The sequence below is a fragment of the Drepanopeziza brunnea genome (genome assembly GCF_022702325.1).
Source record: "Drepanopeziza brunnea f. sp. 'multigermtubi' strain 214-2 chromosome Unknown ctg4, whole genome shotgun sequence".
In the NCBI taxonomy this organism is placed as follows: domain Eukaryota; kingdom Fungi; phylum Ascomycota; class Leotiomycetes; order Helotiales; family Drepanopezizaceae; genus Drepanopeziza; species Drepanopeziza brunnea.
In genome coordinates this window covers 1,297,374-1,317,845 of record NW_027094067.1, presented here as the reverse complement: position 1 = coordinate 1,317,845, position 20,472 = coordinate 1,297,374, and the positions used below count along the sequence as shown (strand labels likewise).

General features: G+C 51.5%; 3 protein-coding genes across 3 annotated transcripts; 1 reads left to right on the top strand and 2 right to left on the bottom strand.

Annotated features, from left to right (window-relative positions):
• Positions 1–226: 226 nt before the first annotated feature.
• On the bottom strand, positions 227–6,754 carry L3040_003159 (uncharacterized protein; the record flags this gene model as incomplete). Its single annotated transcript, XM_007297622.1, has 5 exons — positions 227–2,703; positions 2,757–5,912; positions 5,960–6,047; positions 6,100–6,652; positions 6,708–6,754. The coding sequence occupies 5 exons, from the start codon at positions 6,752–6,754 to the stop codon at positions 227–229; spliced, it is 6,321 nt and encodes a 2,106-aa protein (XP_007297684.1).
• Positions 6,755–9,306: 2,552 nt separating this feature from the next.
• Positions 9,307–12,433, top strand: L3040_003158 (uncharacterized protein; the record flags this gene model as incomplete). The annotated part of the gene is made up of 3 exons (XM_007297623.1): positions 9,307–10,017; positions 10,305–10,563; positions 10,653–12,433. 3 exons carry the CDS (start codon positions 9,307–9,309, stop codon positions 12,431–12,433), a joined length of 2,751 nt encoding a protein of 916 aa, XP_007297685.1.
• A 4,224-nt stretch (positions 12,434–16,657) lies between these two features.
• L3040_003157 (uncharacterized protein) lies at positions 16,658–20,266 on the bottom strand (the record flags this gene model as incomplete). The annotated part of the gene is made up of 2 exons (XM_066154364.1): positions 16,658–20,104; positions 20,249–20,266. 2 exons carry the CDS (start codon positions 20,264–20,266, stop codon positions 16,658–16,660), a joined length of 3,465 nt encoding a protein of 1,154 aa, XP_066012334.1.
• Positions 20,267–20,472: the final 206 nt, after the last annotated feature.

Sequence of the window (20,472 nt, the reverse complement as noted above, 5' to 3'; positions counted from 1 at the left end):
AGACAGAGGACTAAGCTCAAACGAAGATTGATAAAATTACATACAGTAGGTATTACTAGGCTAAGGGCCCTGCAGATTCCCCCCCAATCTCGCCGGGTATCAGAAATTTGACCGTCCTCCTATCACTGACGTGCAATTCCAAACACCTCATCACAATGCTTTTTTGTAGATTACATAATCCGGTCCCCTTCGCTCATCCGTAGGGTCAACTCGTGAAAAGCGCCGCTTAGTTGACGATCCAGTTCTTAACACTTACAGGCATCTCCATTGGGGGTTGCCATAATTCGGTACTCTTTATAGGCATGAAAGCCTCGAAGTCTCTCTTGGTACGGCTCCAGGACTCGCTGGGTATGTTCTGGAATAGGTCTGGCGAAGCATGGGTGGTTGTCGGTCGTGCTTGCCACATGCTACACTGTTGCTTTATCGATGGCTCTGATGCCCGAGCAGTCCAGGTCATTGATCGGTTCAGAACTTTCGGTGCTACAGCTACAGATGTGTCGACGGATGTCTTATGGAGCCAGTGTGTGGAATTTTCAGTTGGTGCAGTTGAGTCGAGGGCAAAAAGCTGAACCGAGTCCAGGCGCGGTAGAGGAGAGGGTCGGCTTGGATTTGATGCTGGTTTAAAATGGCTTCTCTTTACGTGAGCGAACATATCTGGCATCGGCGGCGCGGATACTGTCTTGGTGGTCCACAAGCTCTCGATTTTCTCCGCACCACCTGGCATTGCTCGAGGAGTCCAGGTTTGAGCAAATGTTGGCTTCCTAGCAGTCAAACCCAGCCAATCCTTGTTCTCTTTCGCAGCGTGGAGTGGTGTCCAGAGAGATTGAGACTTCAACATTGGTAGCTCAAAGATTATCGTCGCTGATGCTTTGCGAGGAGCCGCGGCAACGAGATTCATCTCGACCGCTACAGCACGGAGAGGCACGGTAGTCTTTGACCACATCGCTGTAGACGTTGGAATACTAGCAATCACGGATGATGTCCACAGACCAGGCATTGGGAGGGAACGTCTCACAGTAGCTGGGTGAATTTTGGCAACGTTCGGAATTGTGACTGTGCCAGCATTGATAGCTTCAAGTAAAGCAGCTTCCCATTTTTCTGGGCTATAAGTCATGGGCGAGCTGGATTTGAAAACAGCTCGGGAGAGTGCAGTTTCCCAATCAGATTTCATCGCAGCTGGACGGCGTAAGCGAGGTGTTGCCTCCTCAGAAGTAACTTCAGCGAGTGCTGCCTCCCAGTCAGATGTGCCAGCGACTGGTGGTGGGCACGAAATATTTATCGGTAGGCCGGCAGCAATTGCCTCAGCAAGCGATTTCTCCCATTCTGCTGGAGAATAAACCATGCGTTTGCGCTGGAGCTTCAGCTTGAGTGCGGACAGAGCATTTGGCTGGGTAGTAGATGCTCTTCGGAACTTTCTGACGACAGCAGTCTTCTCCGGAGCTGGAGCCCTCGATTCCCAGAGGTCTCGCGAAGAAAGGACACTTGATTCTCGTACAGAAGCCAGATTTTGCTGGGGTGGCTGGCGGACTGGGATCCTGGATGGGTGCTTGCTATCGTCTTTTGAAGTGTTGACCGGCGATTTGTCCGCACTCCCCCATTTAAGGGCAAGAGTTGATGTGTCAGCCGACCAGGTAGATGAAGCGTTGGTGCTTGACGACCTGGCCGAGAAAGCGTCAGATACTGGTGACGTGGTGCCAGACGAGGCTGTTGAGTAGACGGAGGGTGACTCGGGCCGGGTGGATGAGATTGATATCCAATCGACCTCCACCCCTTGCCTTTCGTCTCCGCTCCAGAGTCTCGTGGATGTCGGTGTCAAGATGCTCAAGGGAGCCAAGGATTTCCGGGGCTTGGAGACCATGCTGATCACTGCTGGAATTGTATCACTTGATCGGTAGTTCGATCTCAAGATGGATGCATTAAAAAGGCCTGGGATTATGGTCTCCTCATGTGTGGTGGGTTGAGACCACATTAGTGTGGTAGGAAACGAGGTGACCAAACCAGACGATTTCTCGGTTTTGGCATTGCTCCACATGGAAGAGGCAGGAGCGGTTGGGGCTTGTGCAGCAGGTGCAACCCACAATTCCATTGAAGACAGAACAGGTAGCGCTTGAGATGAACGGGGCCTCACTCGGACAACATCGTCCGCCAAAGCGACCAATGCATTCCAGATGGCGGACTCAGGTTGAGGTAAGCCAGCCGCAGCTGGCTTGTTGAATCCATAAACTCTACCAGCCCAAAGTTGTGCTGTAGCTCTGGTTGCGAAGGCGGGAGGTTGGATGGGCAAGCGGCTGAGTATGGGTGAAACAGGCTCTGAGCCTTGTGTTTCCGGGAAATCGTCATAATCTTGGATAGCTTGATCTCTACGAGCAGGCAAGAGACTAGCTTGAGAAGGCGCATCGGGAGAGTTGAGCAGGTCGGCAATTTCCCACAGAGTAGACTCGTCGAATTCGTCATCGCTTGCTGCGTGATTCAAGTCTGAATCTTCCTCTTCGTATTCGTCGAACAACGAGGACGAGTATTCTGACTTCTCAGGCTCAAGTTGCCTAGATCTGGTGTCAAACTTGGATGCCAGGGCTGGTAGTACTGGACGTTTAAGAAGGGCGGGATCAGAAGTTAAGATAGGTTGATCAGACAACTCCCCCGAAGAAAATTGGAAGATACCCAGGGTATCCCTCTTATTTAGGATAGGAAGGGGACTCTCAACTGTATATTGGTCAGCCAGCAGCAGGAAACAAGGGATGGAAGAAAATAAATACCAATATCGGGGAGGAAGGTCATCCTCTTGCTCTTGCGTTGAGGCCGCTGTCTTGCAGGACGAGTACTGATACCTGTTTGGCTAACAGTTTTCGATCCCCAGAGACCAACAACTGGTCGGCTGTATCCCAATGAGCTGGACTCAATCCAGAGCTCGGTGCTGAAAATCGGAAGAACATGCTCAAAAAGACGCTGTGCTGGCCGCATATTCTTCGCAGGTGGTTCAGAAGTCGCCTCTGAAGTGCTTGAGGTCCCGTATGGAGAACTCCACATATGACCCGTAGCTTCCTCTGGTGAAATAGTTGATGGCCGCCAAAGTGTCACAGCCTCTTTAAAGACTTTTCGAGGAGGTTGATATTGCTTCATAGCTTCAGTATCCGAGTCTGACTCGAAGTCTGTTTCAAGCTCGGTCTCAGATTCCCCACTGTCGGGAGGAGTTGAGCTCACGAATGACGGCTTACCCTTTGTTACGGAGAGGAAGTTCAAGCTCTTGCGTAGCAAATCTGGAGCATTCTCAATGTATTCCATTTGGGCCTCTGCCAGGCGTTGTTGCCAAATAGAAGCTCTGGAATTCTCGGAAATTGCAGTGAGTGTAGTAAGGTTGGATCCATCACTCTTGAGTCGGACAGTCGTGCTGCTTCTGAAACGAGCTCTGATGGACGAAGCCATGGAAGGCGTGTTAGGCGACCCTTGTGTTGTCTTTTGAGACGTGCTGTTCTCTGCTTCGGCCTGAGCGTAGGGGGATATGGATATTGAGTCCCGGCCGAGATTACTCTGCATCCGTTGCCATTGGTTCTCCTGCTGCCCCATCTCTTTCTCAAGGGTTTCCAGAAGCCTGAACCGACCAGTATCTTGGCCACGTTCATTTTCGCTGTTAGGCCCAGGTATGCGTCGTAGCAGCGAGGCGACTGATCCTCGACTTTTCTGCTGCTCAAATCGCCGGAGTTGCTCCTGGATGGCTGCGATTGCTCGCTCAGGGGAGTCAATTTGTGGAGAAGGTTCCGCACTGTGGACAACGACAGTCGCTCTCCTCCCGGATCTGTGTAGAAGAAGAGGTGGGGGCGGCGGCATCTGGCGCTTTACAAAGTTGGATCTGGATCTCTCTGAGAAGGTTGGAAGATCATCGCCGATCCGATGATGCCAGCCAAATCCATGCTTGATAGAATCATGTGTTCTATCGACAAATGATAACTGGTCTGCACTCAGTAGAGATGACGGTCTATAATTATCGGCAGCACTCATGACAAATGACCGCCGATTTTCTTCCGAGTCCAGCATCATGGGTACGATTGCCTCATCCTCCCGAAGCTCCTGATGAGAGAGTGGTGGTAATTCTCGCATGCTGTCCGGGCGTTGACGATACGGGGAACCGCCATTTTCCCTCGCCCTCGAAAGATCGACGGGTGAAACTTCGGACTGAATGGATTCCCAGTAAGTTGAGGCATCGCCAATAGAGCCCTCATGACTAGCTGGATTCCAAATTTCCCCAACCTCGTGGGCTATGGTCTTGTATAGATCCGTGCTGACAGGGAAGTCTTGATCCTCAGACCGAGGTGACTTTATGGTTTGCCGTTTGAGCGATTTTAGTGGAATGCCTGGAGCAATCATTGTCCCTTCAAATGCCTTCTGAGTTAGTTGCTGTTCCTCAGTCGGGCTCTGTAACCTTGTCTCTTCGGACAAGTACATAGAGGGCACACGCGGAAGCGAAGGAACAGAGGATCGGCGACGGCGAGCTGTGCCAGGTCCGGGTGTAGCTGGGAAGAGGAACTCAATCTTCTCGTCAAGAGACATGCTCTCAGTATCACTGGGGAGAAGTCTCTTGAGGTAAGCTGCTCTGGTGTTTGGCGGTGCTGGTAAGGCCGGTAGTTGAGTTGGGCTTCCGGACAGAGACAGAAAATCAGACATTCTAGGTATGGCAGAGACGGACTTGCTGCGCACATGACCGAGAGATTGCTCGCTTGGAAACAATGCTCGATTGGAGCATGAGGTATTTCTCTTGTAAGGTGGTCGTGGGCGGTGGATGATGGAATCTGAAGATTTCAGTGGACCTGTCCTAACCGAAGCAATGATCTTCGAGTTCGGAGCAGATGCGTTGATGATCGTGTTCACCATTCCGGGGTTATCATACACGATATCGTTGATGAACATGACAGTTTGTGGTTTGGCTATGCTGACCTCTTGCACCATTGTTATGCTCGACGCCTTAGAGTTCGGAGGAAGTCCATTATTGTTCTTTCTTTGCATAGAAGACTTTGGGGCATTCTCTTCACTGGCTGGGTCGAAGCTGTTCGTTTTTCTAGGCGATCTTCGACGAACTTCCTCACGTCCTGGAGAAATAGATGCCGAAGTAGTGGTGCCGTCTGTAGCGACATGAGTGGCAGTTAGAGATGGTACCACAACTGGCAACACCATCATCGGATTGCCAGGCACTGGATTCGGCTTCCCCTTGCTACTTGGAGCCAGAGCCTCTCGTGTCGAAAATTGTGGCCTGCTAGCAAAAAGTTTGGACCTTGCCGATGCTTCCTCTCTCCGCTTACGGTCCAGATCTGCCGCTGTTGTGAGGTCGATCGTTGGTATCTTTGCAGCAGATTGATGCCCATCACTTGGGTGCGGGACTGGTTGCGAGATTCCAAGGCTTCGAATACTTGGTTTTGCTGGAGTCTTAGACCAGTTGAACATGGATCGCTTTTGCACGGGTGATGAAGTTGAAAATACCGGTGTAGTCAAGGACCTTTCTGGGAAGGTTGGCCTGAGTGGCGGTGCCATAGAAACCTGAGTGGCAGCTTGCGAAGCTGCAACCATTGCTGGAATGACTCCAGTTGATCCACGATACAGACGATCAGGTCTTTCCAGAGCCTCGCCTATCTCTTGTACATCGACCTCGTTTCCAAGCTTTGTAAATCCTCTCGTGTCCCCTCGAGAGCTATTTTGGAAAACCATGGGCGAACCATTGGGTGTTGCAGAAGGGTTGACAATGAATAAGTTTCCGCTCTTTGTATAGTTGTGGGTGAGAACCGGCGACCCGTTACCACCAGGATTACCGTGAAATATCTCTCCAGGTGGGGGCATAGGATTCACGAATGGGGATCTCGCCTCGGGGGTTACTGCATTTTCCTCTCGTGCCAAGGTCAACGCCCCAAGAAACATGGTGACAATGCCTATTTCCTGTCAGTATTTTGCTCCAATTTTTGAAGACAATACTCACTAACAAGGACCAAGAGTCCATTTGCTGGAAGCACGGTTTGTGTCAGTACTACCGTGGCAGGCGTTCCAAGAATCATTGGCACACTGGTCTGTAATAGTGTATGTCAGTATCTCCTAGCAAGCCAGAACGTTGAGACTCACCACGGTCCAGACACCAAGCCCAACGATACTGAATATCAAGGCTTTGCTCTTCTTCTGCATCGGATCGGGGCTCTTTCCACTTATCTCCCGGATCAGTAGTACACCAACAATGATCGCATCCAGGGCAAGTACGGCGATCGAAACTGGTGTGAGGGGTGTCTGCTGGAGGGATATTCGCGCCACGCAAACTGGCGCAAATTGAGACTTCGTGAACGAGACGAGCATTACGCCTCCGATCAGCCGGAGAAAAAGTGCACCTTGCAATATTAAGCGTCCCGGTGTGACTTTAGTTCCACCAATCGACCACATAAAAAACTGCTCTATCGTAACCCTGGCTAGTTGATCAAAAATGGTGGATAAGAGGATCGTTAATTGGCAGATATTCGCCATGTCCTTTGCGAGGAGGAGGCTGACAAATTCGACCTGAGCCCACAGGGCTGCAAATAAGAAGAAGAGAAGGAGGACCAGCCTCGGGCCGTCCTTGAAAATGGTCGAACCATGACCTCTGTAAAATATGAGAAGAGCGCCGAGGACGGCTTGCAGGACGGTACCACTGGAGCAGTCGTTAGCACACACAGCAGTGGCAGGAGCCTGAAGAGGGGACCGACAAAGAAAATGCCGCCGAAAGGGTCTGAACGGCATCAGGAATAAGCATGACGGCGGGGAATTAAGAAGAAAATAAAGAAATTATATAGAAAAAAGGCCAATCTATGGCACGGTTTGAAAGAATTAAACTTCGTGGGATAGCATCATAATCTCCGATCGTTAACACATCTCGCTGAGCGCCGACGACAACAATCAATGGACGTTAGTTGAAAAGCAAGTCGTGGGTTGAACAAACAGGAAGTCGCCAGAGGGGCTGGACAGCGGTAGTCAGGACATCATTCTCTGCTCATGCTCAGGGAGGCGAGGAGTATCAAGCTTCTGGACGCCCACCCGTCAACATCGCCTTGTCAAGACTCAAACAGCGGACCGGGCATGGCGAAAGACTCAATTGAGTCCGGTAGTGAAAGGTATAACGTGACCCGAAGCTGGAACAATGTCTGCGACATTGACAAGCGGCGGTATTGCCGCATGCTACAGATTTTGACAGACCACCCGTTTCGGAGACGATATCAACTGGACATCGAGGCTAGGATGAGTGTTGTAACTTGTCCGGTGCGTGATCCTCTTGCGGAGGCTTGTTTCGACCGAAACCAGCAGGGTTTCGTACACCATCGTCGAGTTCTGCAGACCACGAAGGAGATTTATAGCTTAACCATCGCCGCATCAAGGATGAGACAGAGTCAATTCGATTGACAGCAATGGTGTTTCTGGTATGAGAATCAGCGTCGTGAGAACAAGAATCCTAAGCCGTGTGTACGGAGTTGGAGTTGGAGTTGGAGTTGGAGTTGGAGTTGGAATTGGGGAATTTGTCATAGCGAGCCGAAGCCGCAGGGAAAGGAAGATTTGCACTCGCCAAGCCCTGGCCCGGCCCGGACCAATGTCGTCCCGGATGACTCGCCTCGCATCCATTTGATCCTGAGAATATACTACTACTACGTAAACAAAACTACCCCGGCAAAGCAGAGACATGACAGAATGTTGTAGCTCGGCTCATATCGTTTTGCAACAGGAGGAGGAGGGGAAAGATGCACAAGATGCAGAATTTCGTTCTCGCCGTGAACGCTTTGCTGCTACAGCGCGGAGCTAGCGGCGGCTCGTCTCGACGGCAAGTCGACAACACTACCGGTAGGTATCAACTTCGCGAAACTGAATGCTCGGTTTGGCTTGGCTAGTAGCTCTCTTGGTGGATGTGAAAATACTGGCGAAGGCCTAGCGGTAGTGCGGCCGGGCTTTTCATGTTTTCCCTGGGGGTTTCCTTTCTTCTTCTTCTTCTTCTTCTTCTTCTTCTTGTTCTTCTTCTTCTTCTCCTTCTCTAGTAGTACATACGTAGGTAGTACGTACCTACGTGTGGTGGCCCATGGTCGTTCAAGAAAGGCAAGATTGGTTGCTCAAGGGGCTCGGAGTAATGCTGCACATCTTTCCACTTTCCACATTTCGCATGTTGTACTACGTACATCGCATCATGCATTACGCGATATATTTCTTATTGCTAGAATGCCTCTTCGTAGGAATCCGTAGCAAGCGTCGGAAAGCCTTCACCGTACTGCTCTATTACCTATCACCGACCTTGGACGAACACGAGCGAGCACGCATCCCACCTGGTGCTATCCTACCGGTACTTGGTATGAATACGGAAATGCTCACTCACATCCAGGGACATGACGATTGAAGGTTCGATAAGTCTTTTTCAGAGTTTCGATCTGAAGGGAAGGCTTGGCTCTTGGCATGATCTTGAGGATATTCCAAAAAAGCCAATCGTAGGGAAGGGTCTGTTGGGGTCGGGATGTTTTTTTTTGGGGGGGAGGGGGGGTGGGGTGGGGGGAAGGGGGTGGGGGGGGGTGCGTGGATAGGTGGACGGATGAGTGGACGGATGGATGAAGAATGGATGAATAGACGGGATGGATAGATGGATAGATGGAAAAAAAAATACCGTTTGATACTTCGGATGATAGACAGTCTGAGAAGTGGTCATCCAAATCTATTTATCAAAAGATACTGGAACTATTCCGTACTGTATTCTACCATGGTTCTCGCGGGGAAAGCTTATCCCGGAAAGGACCCTGGGCTCCCCGGTCGTATCGGACAAGCCCCGACCTATCATGTTTCCCACATCGTACGATGTTCGGTCGGATGCCAAAAGAACAACTAGACCGACCACACCAGAGCGACCACACCAGACCAAATCAGATCAGAACCGACCATACCAACCAACACTGTCACTCCATCTCTCACTCTCCTTTCAGCTCCCAGCTCCCCTCTCTCTCTCCCTTTCCCTCTCTTTCCCGCTCCCCCTCTCGACAAGTCTCTCAAGTCTCTCAGGTCTCTCAGGTCTTTCTCATCGCGTGATTTATCCCGGTCACGACACCCGCACTGCACCGCACCGCACCGCACCGCTCCGCACCGCACCGCACCGCATCATCCCCACCTCATCTCATCCCATCCCCCAAATGATCCCGTCCCATCCCTTTGCTCGTCAGAGATCTATCAGCTCATCTTGAATGACACCCGGCCCGCAGTGGCAGCAGCAGCAGCAGCAGCAGCAGCAGGCACTCACCTGGCGCCAACTCTGCCTTGACCCTCTGCCTTCTGCCGTCCGCAATCATGGATTCGAGGGACTCGTTTGATCCGTTCGCCATCTCTGCTCTCCCCGCCGGCTTCGACTTCAACAGCTTCGACGAGACCGAGACCGAGACCGTACGCTTCACCGACACACTGGCACTGGACCAAAGTCAACATCAGCGGCAGGATCAGGATCAGGATCTTATCTTCCCAGCGGACTGGGACCAAGAGTCGCCGCCATACGACGGAAACCTCTACGTGACGCCCCTCAGCTGGGCGCGTCCCTCAGAGCATAGGGTCGAGCCCAAGGTTGAGCCCAAGATCGAGCCAGTTCCGTCGGCGCGATACACGACAATGAACTCGCTCACCCCGGCGCAGCAAGAGAAACTCCGCAACATTGCCATGCCTCTCCACCTCCAATACCGGGGCCTACACAGCCCACAGTCGACCGCGAGCTCCAAGAGCCACTCCATATCCTCCCCCGATAGCCACAATGACCGCGGCATAAAACGCAAGTCTTCCACAGACGCAGAGGGCGAGGAGGACGATGATTCGAACCCGCCCATCAAGAAGACTGCCCATAATATGATCGAGAAGAGATATCGCACAAACTTGAACGACAAGATTGCTGCGCTGCGGGACAGTGTACCGAGTCTACGGATCATGACCAAGAGCGCGAGGGGCGAAGATACCGCCGATGATCGGGAGGAGCTTCAAGGCTTGACTCCGGCTCATAAGTTGAACAAGGCGACAGTGAGTACTGCCGCGTTTGCATTCTGTTCCCACAGTTCTGGGGCCGCGATTTGAGGATTGGCCTCATCGGTTTGGAGTCTCATCTATCTCCTGTGCCCACCGTGATGTTGTTTCCCGGGCGGGTTTCGCGTGCCAGTCGCTCCTTTGGAACCGCTGTCTTCATTCGCGATACCTCTCGTCCCGACATTGCAGTCGACATCATCCTGACCATCCACTGCTTCCCACGTTAACCCTCTCAAATGGCTTCGTGATCGGTGCGTGCGGACTGGGGCTGATTCATCGTCTAGGTCCTGAGCAAGGCAACCGAGTACATTAACCACTTAGAGAAACGCTGCAAGCGATTAGAAGCTGAGAATGCCGAGCAAAAGGCTCGCCTCGCTGCATTCGAAACACTGTTCCGATCCGGATCCATGGGCTTCAATCAAGCCCACCCCATGAACAGCACTTTCCAGTTCACACCAGACTACAGCAGTACAGGCCCACCAACTCCAGGCATGGAGCCCCAAGGGCTGATCTCAATCCCAGACGGCATTCGAAGACACCAGAGTGAGCCACCATCCTTTCCTCATGTTGTTCCGTTCTCGACAAGAGAGTCCTTGAGGTGGTCTTCTTCCTCCAATTACTGACTCGAGCAGGTGCAGGTCAAATGGGTCAACAGGCATTCTCCGGCCCCCAAGAGACGCCCTATCGCCAACAAGCCATGGGCCCTAACGGGTGGAATAGTGGTTACTTTGGCAAGCTTATGGTTGGATCCCTCGCAGGCCTCATGATTCTGGAAGGCTTCAGCCACGGCGAGCAAGCAGATGACTCTCCTGGAGCGCGAGGTTTATCAGCTCTCCCTTTACAACTTCTCAAGTCCCTGAGCTCAACACTTCACTCTTCACTCGACGTCAGTGCACTTGGCTACCATGTTCCCGCGGCAGAGACGTTGGGATATATGAAGCTTTTCTTCATGCTTGGCGCAGTTGTCTTCGTTTGCCTATCATCACTATTCTCCCCGAAGCCTAAACCGGGGACCAAGCCTAAGATTGCGTTGCTCTCCGCAGCACCTTCCCTGGCATCCTCCATCTCGGTTCGGCGACAAGCTTGGTTGACTGCCATTCAGACAGTCTGGGTCCCACGCCACCAATTCCTCCTGGAAGCATGCGCCCTGCTGTTGAAGATGGTAAAGCTGAGCATGCGGAATGTCATAGGTGCACAGAGCTACACTGTGCTCACCGGTATCACTCCAGAACAAGAGGCAGCTAGGATCAAGGCTTGGACTATCGCCCTTGACGCCCAACTCACCGGTGGAGACGTCGAGGTAAGCAAGAGCCGACTCACATTGACCTTGCTTGCCTCCGGTACTCTACCTGATACTCCCGCCCGCCTCATGCTCAAGGCATTGCATATCCGTGTGTTACTATGGGAGGTGGGAAACGCTGGTTTCAATGGCTTCTATCTCTTTCACGAAGTGGCTGCTAAACTGGCTCGCTGGAAGTGGAATGAGGCCAAGCAATTGCACCGCCTGTTATCTCACACCTTGGAAAAGCAAGATGATGAGCTTCCAGATTACCTTCTTGCCCTACTGGAGAAGGAATGCGATGATGTCCTTGTCAACAGCATTTCTCAGCGCGCTTACAATCTGGCTTGGAACCTGCCCACGACTAATAACATCGAAGGATCAAGCGACGGCATGGATGGCGTTGTTGACGATTTTGCCATTCGCAGTCCCCTTGAAGCCGTTGCAGCCTGGTACTCAAGCCTCGTCCTACAACGAGCTCTGGTCAAGAGCCTTCAGTCACCCTCCGACGACCTTGCGGCACAGAATTCTATCGTCGACGATATTTCGACAGCAATCAAGACTGCGCCTACTGGTTCTCGTGCCCACGTCAGATCCCTCGTCGCCCGTGCTGTTCTGGTCAGGGAGAAGCGTGGAGCTAGCATTGCAGACTCCATAAAGGCCCTGGATCCGCTGGAGAAAGCGGGTGGCGAGCGTGCTCCCGGCCTCCCCAGCAGCAGCAGTATTTTCCTTGCTGGCCTTCCCGACGCCAAGATGGCTCTACGGTGCGCCATGGCCACTGCTTTCATCGAACGCTTCCCAGCACCTTCTAATCCTGTAATGGCTTCTCGCATCATTCGCTCCATCTCTCCCAGCAACACCCTGACTCTTCTTGGTTTCACTGCCGCTTTCAAGCTCATGGAGCGAATAAACGGCCACGATCTGGTCGCTGCTTCCTGCAGCCAACCACTTGAGAAGCTGGCTGGTGACCTCCGCATCTGGATCGGTGGCAAGAACGAAATTACAGCTGTCTTGGACAAGGAAGCCAAGAGAGATATGATCGACACGTGTTCGAGCATCCTGAAGCGCACCGTTCTCCTGCAGGACGCTGGCTACGAGACGATGAGCGATGAAGATGATGACGAGAGTTGCTGAAAGTCTCCTCAGGCATTCTTTTCTTATTCCGTGGCTCGAGATCGACCACGCTGCTGCCTCTTGCTCACCCCATCTGTTCGATGTATACCTCCGTTTTCCTTTGTTATCTCGTGGCTGGAGGTGGACCTCGCTACTGCCTTTTGCTCACCCCATCTCTTTGATGTATATTTGCTTTTTTCCCATCAGGTGGCTCTTGCTCCCGGATGCCACCGGCGTTTGGGTTCTGGTGTTTAGGGATGGAGGATGACCTTACGGCTCTGTGGTCTGCCCGCCTGCCTGTGGAGTGTGTATTTTGGTCGTTACGATAAAAGGATTGGTGGAATGGGAATGAAGGAGTGACATTGCCTTTTGATACACCCAGATACTTGCTGCGACAGCCTAAAAGTGATGATCATCATTTGCTCTCAAGACTCTTTCTTTCCTCGCACCCGCTGACGTGGGTGAGAAGAGATGGTACAGGAATTGTACAGAGAGAGAAGGGGGGTATATGAAAGCCAAGAGGCTGGAAAATATAAGCGAGTGAGATTCGCCTAGATGTATGTCAATGAGCGTCACTTTGTTTGTTGTTCATCATGCTTACTCGCCGATGTGGAAGTAGATGTGTGTACACGGGCGGCTGCCCGCAAGACAAATTCAGAGCAAAGAAATTTGTCTGGGATTCTTTTGTCGTTGAGAAATATGGATAAACATACATACATACCAGGTCTTTTAGTAATCTAGTAGTACTAAATTTACATGTTGAACTCCTTGTATTCATTATCCAGGCAGGAAAGGATTACTTACTCGCCGCGGTGTGGTCGAGACGCTGGCTTGTCTATTCCTTGGTACAATCGTTCTTTTCTACTTGACAGCTCCACCAAGGCTCTGCAGGGCTCTCCAAGTTCCTGTAGTCATGAGATCGATAGATAGGTCGATGGATATAGGTCGATGGATAGGAGTAGCTCTAGACAACAAAACCGCCGATAGCATGCGTGCATCCCCGACGCGGCAATTCTTTCTCGCGCCGACACTCTTGCTGGCGTCTCTGAAGAAGGCATCACTCCGGAATCACGACTCAATCGTGCGTGCGCCATCGTCAGTTATGTACCTACCTACCTACCACCGACTAACGACTGATAATCTGAAAGGCGATGATGCGATGGATGAGAAGTGAGATGCAGATGGAAATGAGGATACTATTTACATACAGTATATACATCAGTACGGAGAGTTGATCAAAAGAGGTTTTTTTTTTTTTTTTTTTTTTTTTTTTTTCGTTTACGTCTTGACTTTTAATATCCAAACATGTATATACCCCCTCCTCCCCCTCCCCCCACTCCCCCCATCCTCAAAAAAGCCAAGTAGGTAGAGGTGGAGTAAGCAAGACGGCTCCAGAGTTCAGACTGGATAACAGAAGCAGCAGCTTCCTTCCTTCCTTCCTTCGTTCGTTCCTTCCTTCCTTCCTTCCCACTCACTCACTCACTCACTCACTCACTCACTCACTCACTCACTCACTCACTCTCAACAAAACTAGATAGATACCTACTACTCCTTACTCCAAACCCAGGCCTCGCTTCGCTTCGCTAAGTAAGTAAGACAGACAGACAGACAGACAGACCTCCTACCGTAGCTTAAGCGACACGACCCCTCACTCAGCCTGGCCTCCCTCGCTCCCTGCCTCCCTCCCAACCACAACCACAATCACAACCACACTAGCCCGTCGTCGTCGGAGCCGTGTGCTCGAGTTCGCAAGTCGCTGTTTCTGCTAGCGCTGCCACCCACCCCAGGATGACGTGCCACGACACGACACACCGTCCCCTTCCTCCCTAGCGCGAGTACGTACGCACATACGTTGAGAATGTAGAGAATATCCACGCACGACCTCTCATACGTATTTGCTTGCTTGCTTGCTTGCTTGCTTGCTTATGCTCAAGCCAGATCAAAGATCAAAGATCAAAAATCAAACACGTTCGAGAGGGAAAGGAAAGAAGGGGAAGAAGGAGGAAGAGGGAGAGAGAAAGGGCAAAAAATGTAAGGCTGGCAGGTTGCTTTCAAGGGGTTAGCTTCAATAGAACTCGGAGGGGGGGAGGTCATCGAAGAGAGCTAGCTGGCTTTTCTTGAGATGTCAGATGGGGAGGAGGGGGAGGAGGAGGATCAACGTGACGTGACGTGAAAGAAGGAAAGAAGGAAAGAAGGAAAGAAAGAGAGAGAGAAAGAGAGAAAGAAAGAATGGCTTAGCTGAGCTGAGCTGAGGGACAGTTGGAAAGAAGACTTCGCTTGCGTAGTAGTAGTAGTAGTAGTAGTAGTAGTAATAATAATAATACCAACACTCATTCATTTTCCTCAACAGACTAGGTATCCAAAGCCCAACGCTCGCCGCACCTTCAGACCTCTCCCCCCTTATAAAGTACGGTGGCGACGACCTACTAAGTAAAAGAACCATCCACAAAACACCATCCATCCATCCATCCATCCATCCAACCGAGCCTAAAAACCATCAAATCACATCAGGCAAAAGAAAATGAAAGAAAAACCCCCCCACCTCTTTCATTCCCAGATATCAGCCCTCGGGGGATTTCTGACCCCGCCGTCTTCGCAGACTCTCTCTCTCTCTATCTCTTTCTTAACCCCCTTTTTTTTCTACTTAAAAGCAACCCCCCCCCTGCCCTCAAAAAAACAATTAGAAATTGTACGGACTCATTCATCTCTCCACAGCCATCTCAAACGCAACGTAAGTAGCCCCACCGTACCGTCCGTGCAAGCCGGCCTCGACCCGTACGTATAAAAGAGAAGAAACATCGTTCTCGTTCTCGTTCTCCTTCTCCTTGTCATCGTAGAGCTGGCTAGCTGGCTGGTTACAGAGGCTATACAGTAAAGGGCTATACAGTAAAGGGCTCGCCGCGTTGGTAGGGTCGCCTTCCCCTCCCTCCCCCCCTTCCTTCCCTCCCTTGCCTTGCTTGCTTGCTTGCATCGTATCGTATCGTATCGTATCATATCATATCATATCATATGGAACCGAGCCGAGCCGAGCCGAGTCGAGTCGGTGGGTGCACCAGCAATATCTGCAAAAGCGCTCTCCTCTTGTTATATTTACAATACAGCGAAGGCGCAGGCCAGTACGGTACCGCGTTTTCGTTGTTTTCGATCAGTTCGAACTACCTACCTAAGCCTTTCTTTTTTTTTTTTCCTCATCTTATCTTGTCTTTTGTACCCGTTTTCTTTCTATGGCAGATCCTCTGGGTCTTTTTCAATCGGTGTGCTGCTTATCAGGTGTAGAATCGTAGTCGGCGGGGTGTTTGAGAAAGAAAGAGGAGGGAGGAGGTTCGGGAGCGCCGACTGGTAAAGGGAAAATCTCTTCGAGGAGGTTGCCGCAAGTCGATGATTTAGTTCACATTATAAACAAGCAGTTGGTCAGTCAGCCTGTCTGGTTAGACTTTGGTTTGAAGAGCCACTCATCCATCTAGCGAATGATAAACAAGAACGGGCTTTCTAGACATTCACACGTGGAGACTGAGCGAGTTGTCTATAGCGTGAAGCCATTTCTTCATTCCTTCTAGTCATCTAGCATGAAGCTCATGATCATTCCCATCCACCAGCTTACGAGGAGAAGAGAAGCCAGCCAGCGAATCCGCTGTCCGTCCCATCACCACCCAGCCATCTGATGGCAGATCGAATACACTCTGGTATCTTGGAATAGAGCCATCTCTGCTATCTTCAGTGAAGGCCTTTTTGCTCGCTCTCCTCCGCATCTCTAGTCGATGCCCAGCCACACAATGGTGAACTACTTACAAAATGCCACGCCGCTTCCTCTCTCTCTAAAGTCACAAGTGCCAGTGCATCGTTGCTTTTGAATTCATGTACCAGCGCCCCGAATTGAAAATGCAACCACCATGCAGAACCGCGTAACAAAGAAAAGAATCGTGCCAACATTACACATTTTTGCGGTCCTGTTGCTGAGGACCACCCATTTCCCCATCCGTGTATCTTCGAGAAGTGCTCCCTCTCAAAAGAACAGGAGGGCCGCACCTCCTGTGCATAATTCAGAGGCGCATGCAGATGAAATGATCGCTGCAAATACCAATAGCAACACTCTCTAATCTGTTTAGGAGGAGCCAAAGGTCATTAAGAGTAAAAAAACATTGTTCCGTGCCGTAGCTGAAGCAAACCCCTGTCGCTATGCAAGAAAAGAAAATACAGATTTCCAGATTAACAAGAAGAAAGTCTTTCGACGTAGCCTTGCGATAATCACACTACGGTCAACATATGCATCCGGTTGCCAAGACTGCGGGTTGGGGAGCTGTCCAAGGACCCGCTAACGATAATCGAGTTGTTGCTCTGACTTCGAAGAAGATGCTTCGGCGGGCTCACGCTCGGATCCGTGAAAACCCTAGTAAACGCCGGACTTGAATCTCGGTGCGGAGTGACCTCGGGAGTTTGAGCGTTGCCATCGGCTTTGCGAATCAGGTCAGCCAGGGTACGACTGAGCACATTCGCACGGTGGACGAGATCACGGAGGCTTGTAGTATCGAATGGCATCTTATTTGGCGAATGGCTTGCTAAGCCCTGGATTAGGGGGTCTGATGTTGAACGGTGCTGGTGCATGGTCTCCATCACAGATCGAGCGATGTCAGAAGAGGTCTTCATGCTTGAATGGCGAGGCGATGTCGATGGCGGTCGTAAATGGTCTCTGACAGGACTATCCACAAGGCCAGCTCCAAAAATATCATCTTCCGGGGAAAACACGGAGCGTCGCCGGACAGTGTTACCATCATAAATGAATCCAGTCGGCCGACCGTGTCGATTCAAGACATCGAACGGAGTACCAGAGGTTGACAAGTCTTCCGCGTCGAGCCCGCTCTCATAATAGTCGTCGTCTTCCGATATTTCCTGGTCAAAAGCGTCGGGGACGGGAGAATGAGGTGGTGGTAGATCTTGGTCCTCTTCATCTGGAACTGCCAGAGCGATAATCCCTTCCGCCTCTTTCCAGAGCGTTGATGATGGCCCGTTCAGTAAATCCTTTTCCTTCGCCAGCAACCGTAACCTTTTCAGGTCTTCAACCAGTAAACACACTTCTCGAATCTGTCCTACGTGCCCTACCACGCTCGCTTGGCTGGCTTGAATCGCTGGCGGGACCAGCATGCCACTGTTCTCCATCTTTATATCCCCATCCTTGGCATCTTCAAGCTCATAACTCTCATCAAACTCAAAATCGCCGTCCCAATCCTCGCTGACACCCTTTCCGCCAAGGCCCCATGTTCCAAATTTCGGGATCAGTTTCGAGTGTTCGCGCTGGCCGGCTACATCGGGAACCACTGGCACACTTTGACTTCGGATGTGAAGCGCACTTGAGCCCCTCCGTCCAACAACGCGCCCACCTCTACCATCGGCCATTTGCTTGCCATGCGCAGTTTTGGGCCGTGAAGAGTTTCCCTTTAAGTCTACCTTATCCGTAGAGGGTTGCTCGGACCAATCGAAGAGCGTGCTCCTAGGTCGTTCCTCTAAAAGCTCGTTGTTTCCATACGTAATTCCAGTGTGCGCCACGTCTGCTAGTGCAGCTCGGAAACTGGGACTGGCCTTCTTGGAGTTCAATGAGCTCGATGGAGGGGATAGCTGATTGCTGACATCCAAGTTCTCGTCATCTCTGGTCCAGTCCTCATCCTCGTCCTCATCATCCAAGGACATACGCCCAAAATCCTTTGTAGCGAGGCAGAAGCTTGGCGGAGATGATGGGAAATTTATGCCTTCCGAATCCACAACTTCCTTCCGGACAGGTGTTTCCAAGACATCATCTTGAGAAGATCTCCCTCCTCTTACTGGAGTCGACGTTCCTTCATCTTCTTCCACAATTCTGCTGTGGCCCTCTTGAAACCCCCCATTGGCTAGCATCTCGTGGATCGAAAGTCGCTTGCTTTTGACGTTGCCGTTCACGCTTGGTGGAGACTCGTCGAACATGGAATCCAGTGGTGCTTTGTGGGAACATATACTACCAGTGGCTCCAGACCTCAGAGAATCAAAGACGGTCTCGCTCTGGAAATCCATGTCATCATCGTCACCGGAGATGAACCCTCGCATATCGTTATCCGATCCAACGAGGGTAGAGGTTCGATCTGTGAGCTCCGAAAATCGGGGCGGCTTCGAGTTCGAAGAACTGACAAAGGATGTAGACACCGGCGATGCATGGCTTGTGAATGGCACAGATGTTAATGTTGCCTGGGTCTGTATGACAGGAGAGTTTGGAGATCGGCAAGGGGCTGACGACGAAGAAGAGGAGGACAACCCTAGCCGAGCTAGATCAATATTGAAGCTTGAAAGCCGGGAAAGAGGCGGCAAGGGCGATGAGCTGTTGCGGCTCCGTCTTGGAAGATTACCGGCAAAAGAATCATTCGAGGAAGACTCTTCCGAGAGCGACAGCGATTCTCTTTGAAAAACGCTCTGGTCCAGGATAGGACGGTGCCCGCTAGCTGTGATACCGTGTGCCGTGGAAATGTTTCGACCAGGCAGGGTAGGAAGCGGTGCGGATGAATAGCGCTTGCCTCCACTTCTGCCAGCAGCACTCCTCTTGTTGCCTCTTAGACTCCCAGATCTTGGGATCCATGAGCTTGGTGAGCTAAAGTGCATCGACAAGGACCGCCGGGCCCGCTTGTGTGATTCCTCAGTGACCTCGACGGAAGGTAGAGGCGTCTCTTCCCCATCGTCCACCTCATCGTCGTCAAGCTCGAAGCTTTCGTCGTAATAAACCATAGCGTTCTTCGTCAAAGGTATGATTGATCCAGGTTTCACCAGAGTCGGCCTAGCGCTGTCGTCAGGGATGATCCTCCTCGACGTCGAAGGTTGATTCGGCAGCCCTGCGTCGCTTGATCTTCCAGACGCCCGTTCCTTCGAAATTTTCGTCGGTCGAGATTCAAAGTAAAGGCGCCATGGACGCCGAGAGTCAGGTGTACTGTTTTTACTGGATGGTGGTGCAACGTGCACTCGAGGCGAGGGGCTAGATTGTAGTGGCTCCTGCATGCTTAAAAAGTCGATCCTAAACTGCTGCTGCAGCGTGACGGAACGTTGATGGCTAGTAGCTGGCCTGCGGAGTGTGGGGATCTGTGATCCACTCTTCGACACTGGCCCACTTGTTGCCCTCCCAGATGTATTCTTCTTGACGAGCTTATTCGGGGGCAATTGGGCAGGGAAGTCTGCTGGATTGGACAGTATGGAACCAGCCGAGTCGGATGGGAGAGCGAGGGACGAAGAGTCCGGACCGATACTAGACCTCGGACTGCTACTGTGAGAATTAGGTGCGATTGAAAATTTCCTTATCCAAGACCCTCTGGAAGATATAGATTCCCTGCGCGTGTCCTCCTCCGAATGTAGCGACGTTTCTTCGTGCTTGAAGATCGAAAGCTTCCGTCCACGATTATAGTGTTGTAATTCCGCTCTTGTTCTTGTGCTGGGAGGGCGTGATCGGAGACTTGGGGGCGGATTTGAGGGAGATTCGATTATGGGTGTTGCACCACGGTCTCTGACAGCATTGCTCGTAGCTGGCCTCGAATTTAGTGACGCTGGGCCGGAATTATTATGGAGGAGAGCGCCAGAAACATCCCCGACCTTTCTTTTCTTCGACGAGGGGCGTGTTGGGCTTGAACGTTCTGGCTTTCCCAATGCCAACCCGATGGCAGCAATCCCAACTGTACTTGAGGCAACGAGCTGCAAGAATTAGCAGAGGCCTTTCAGAGAGCTCATCGGCGCAATTCCTTTGATAGAGGCAAATTGAAAAGGCAGCGGGTTTATGTGTTGAGAGAAATTGTGGTGATATCTTTTCCGGGAAGGGTTTGTTTGGTTGGGACTCACGCTAGGAACCGTCTTCATGATGGACGACAGTCCCCTCTGGCACGCCGGCCGAAGGGAAAGGAAAGACCGAAGAATACCGTGATGGCGAGGAAACTCAAGAGCATGATAGAGGGCGGTCCATGCCAACTGTTCTCGACGTCGGTAGACGGAGGAATGAGGGTGGAGGTGGTGCGCAGGAGAAAGTAAACACCAGGTTTCCGATCCACAGCGTCGAGTCAAGTCGA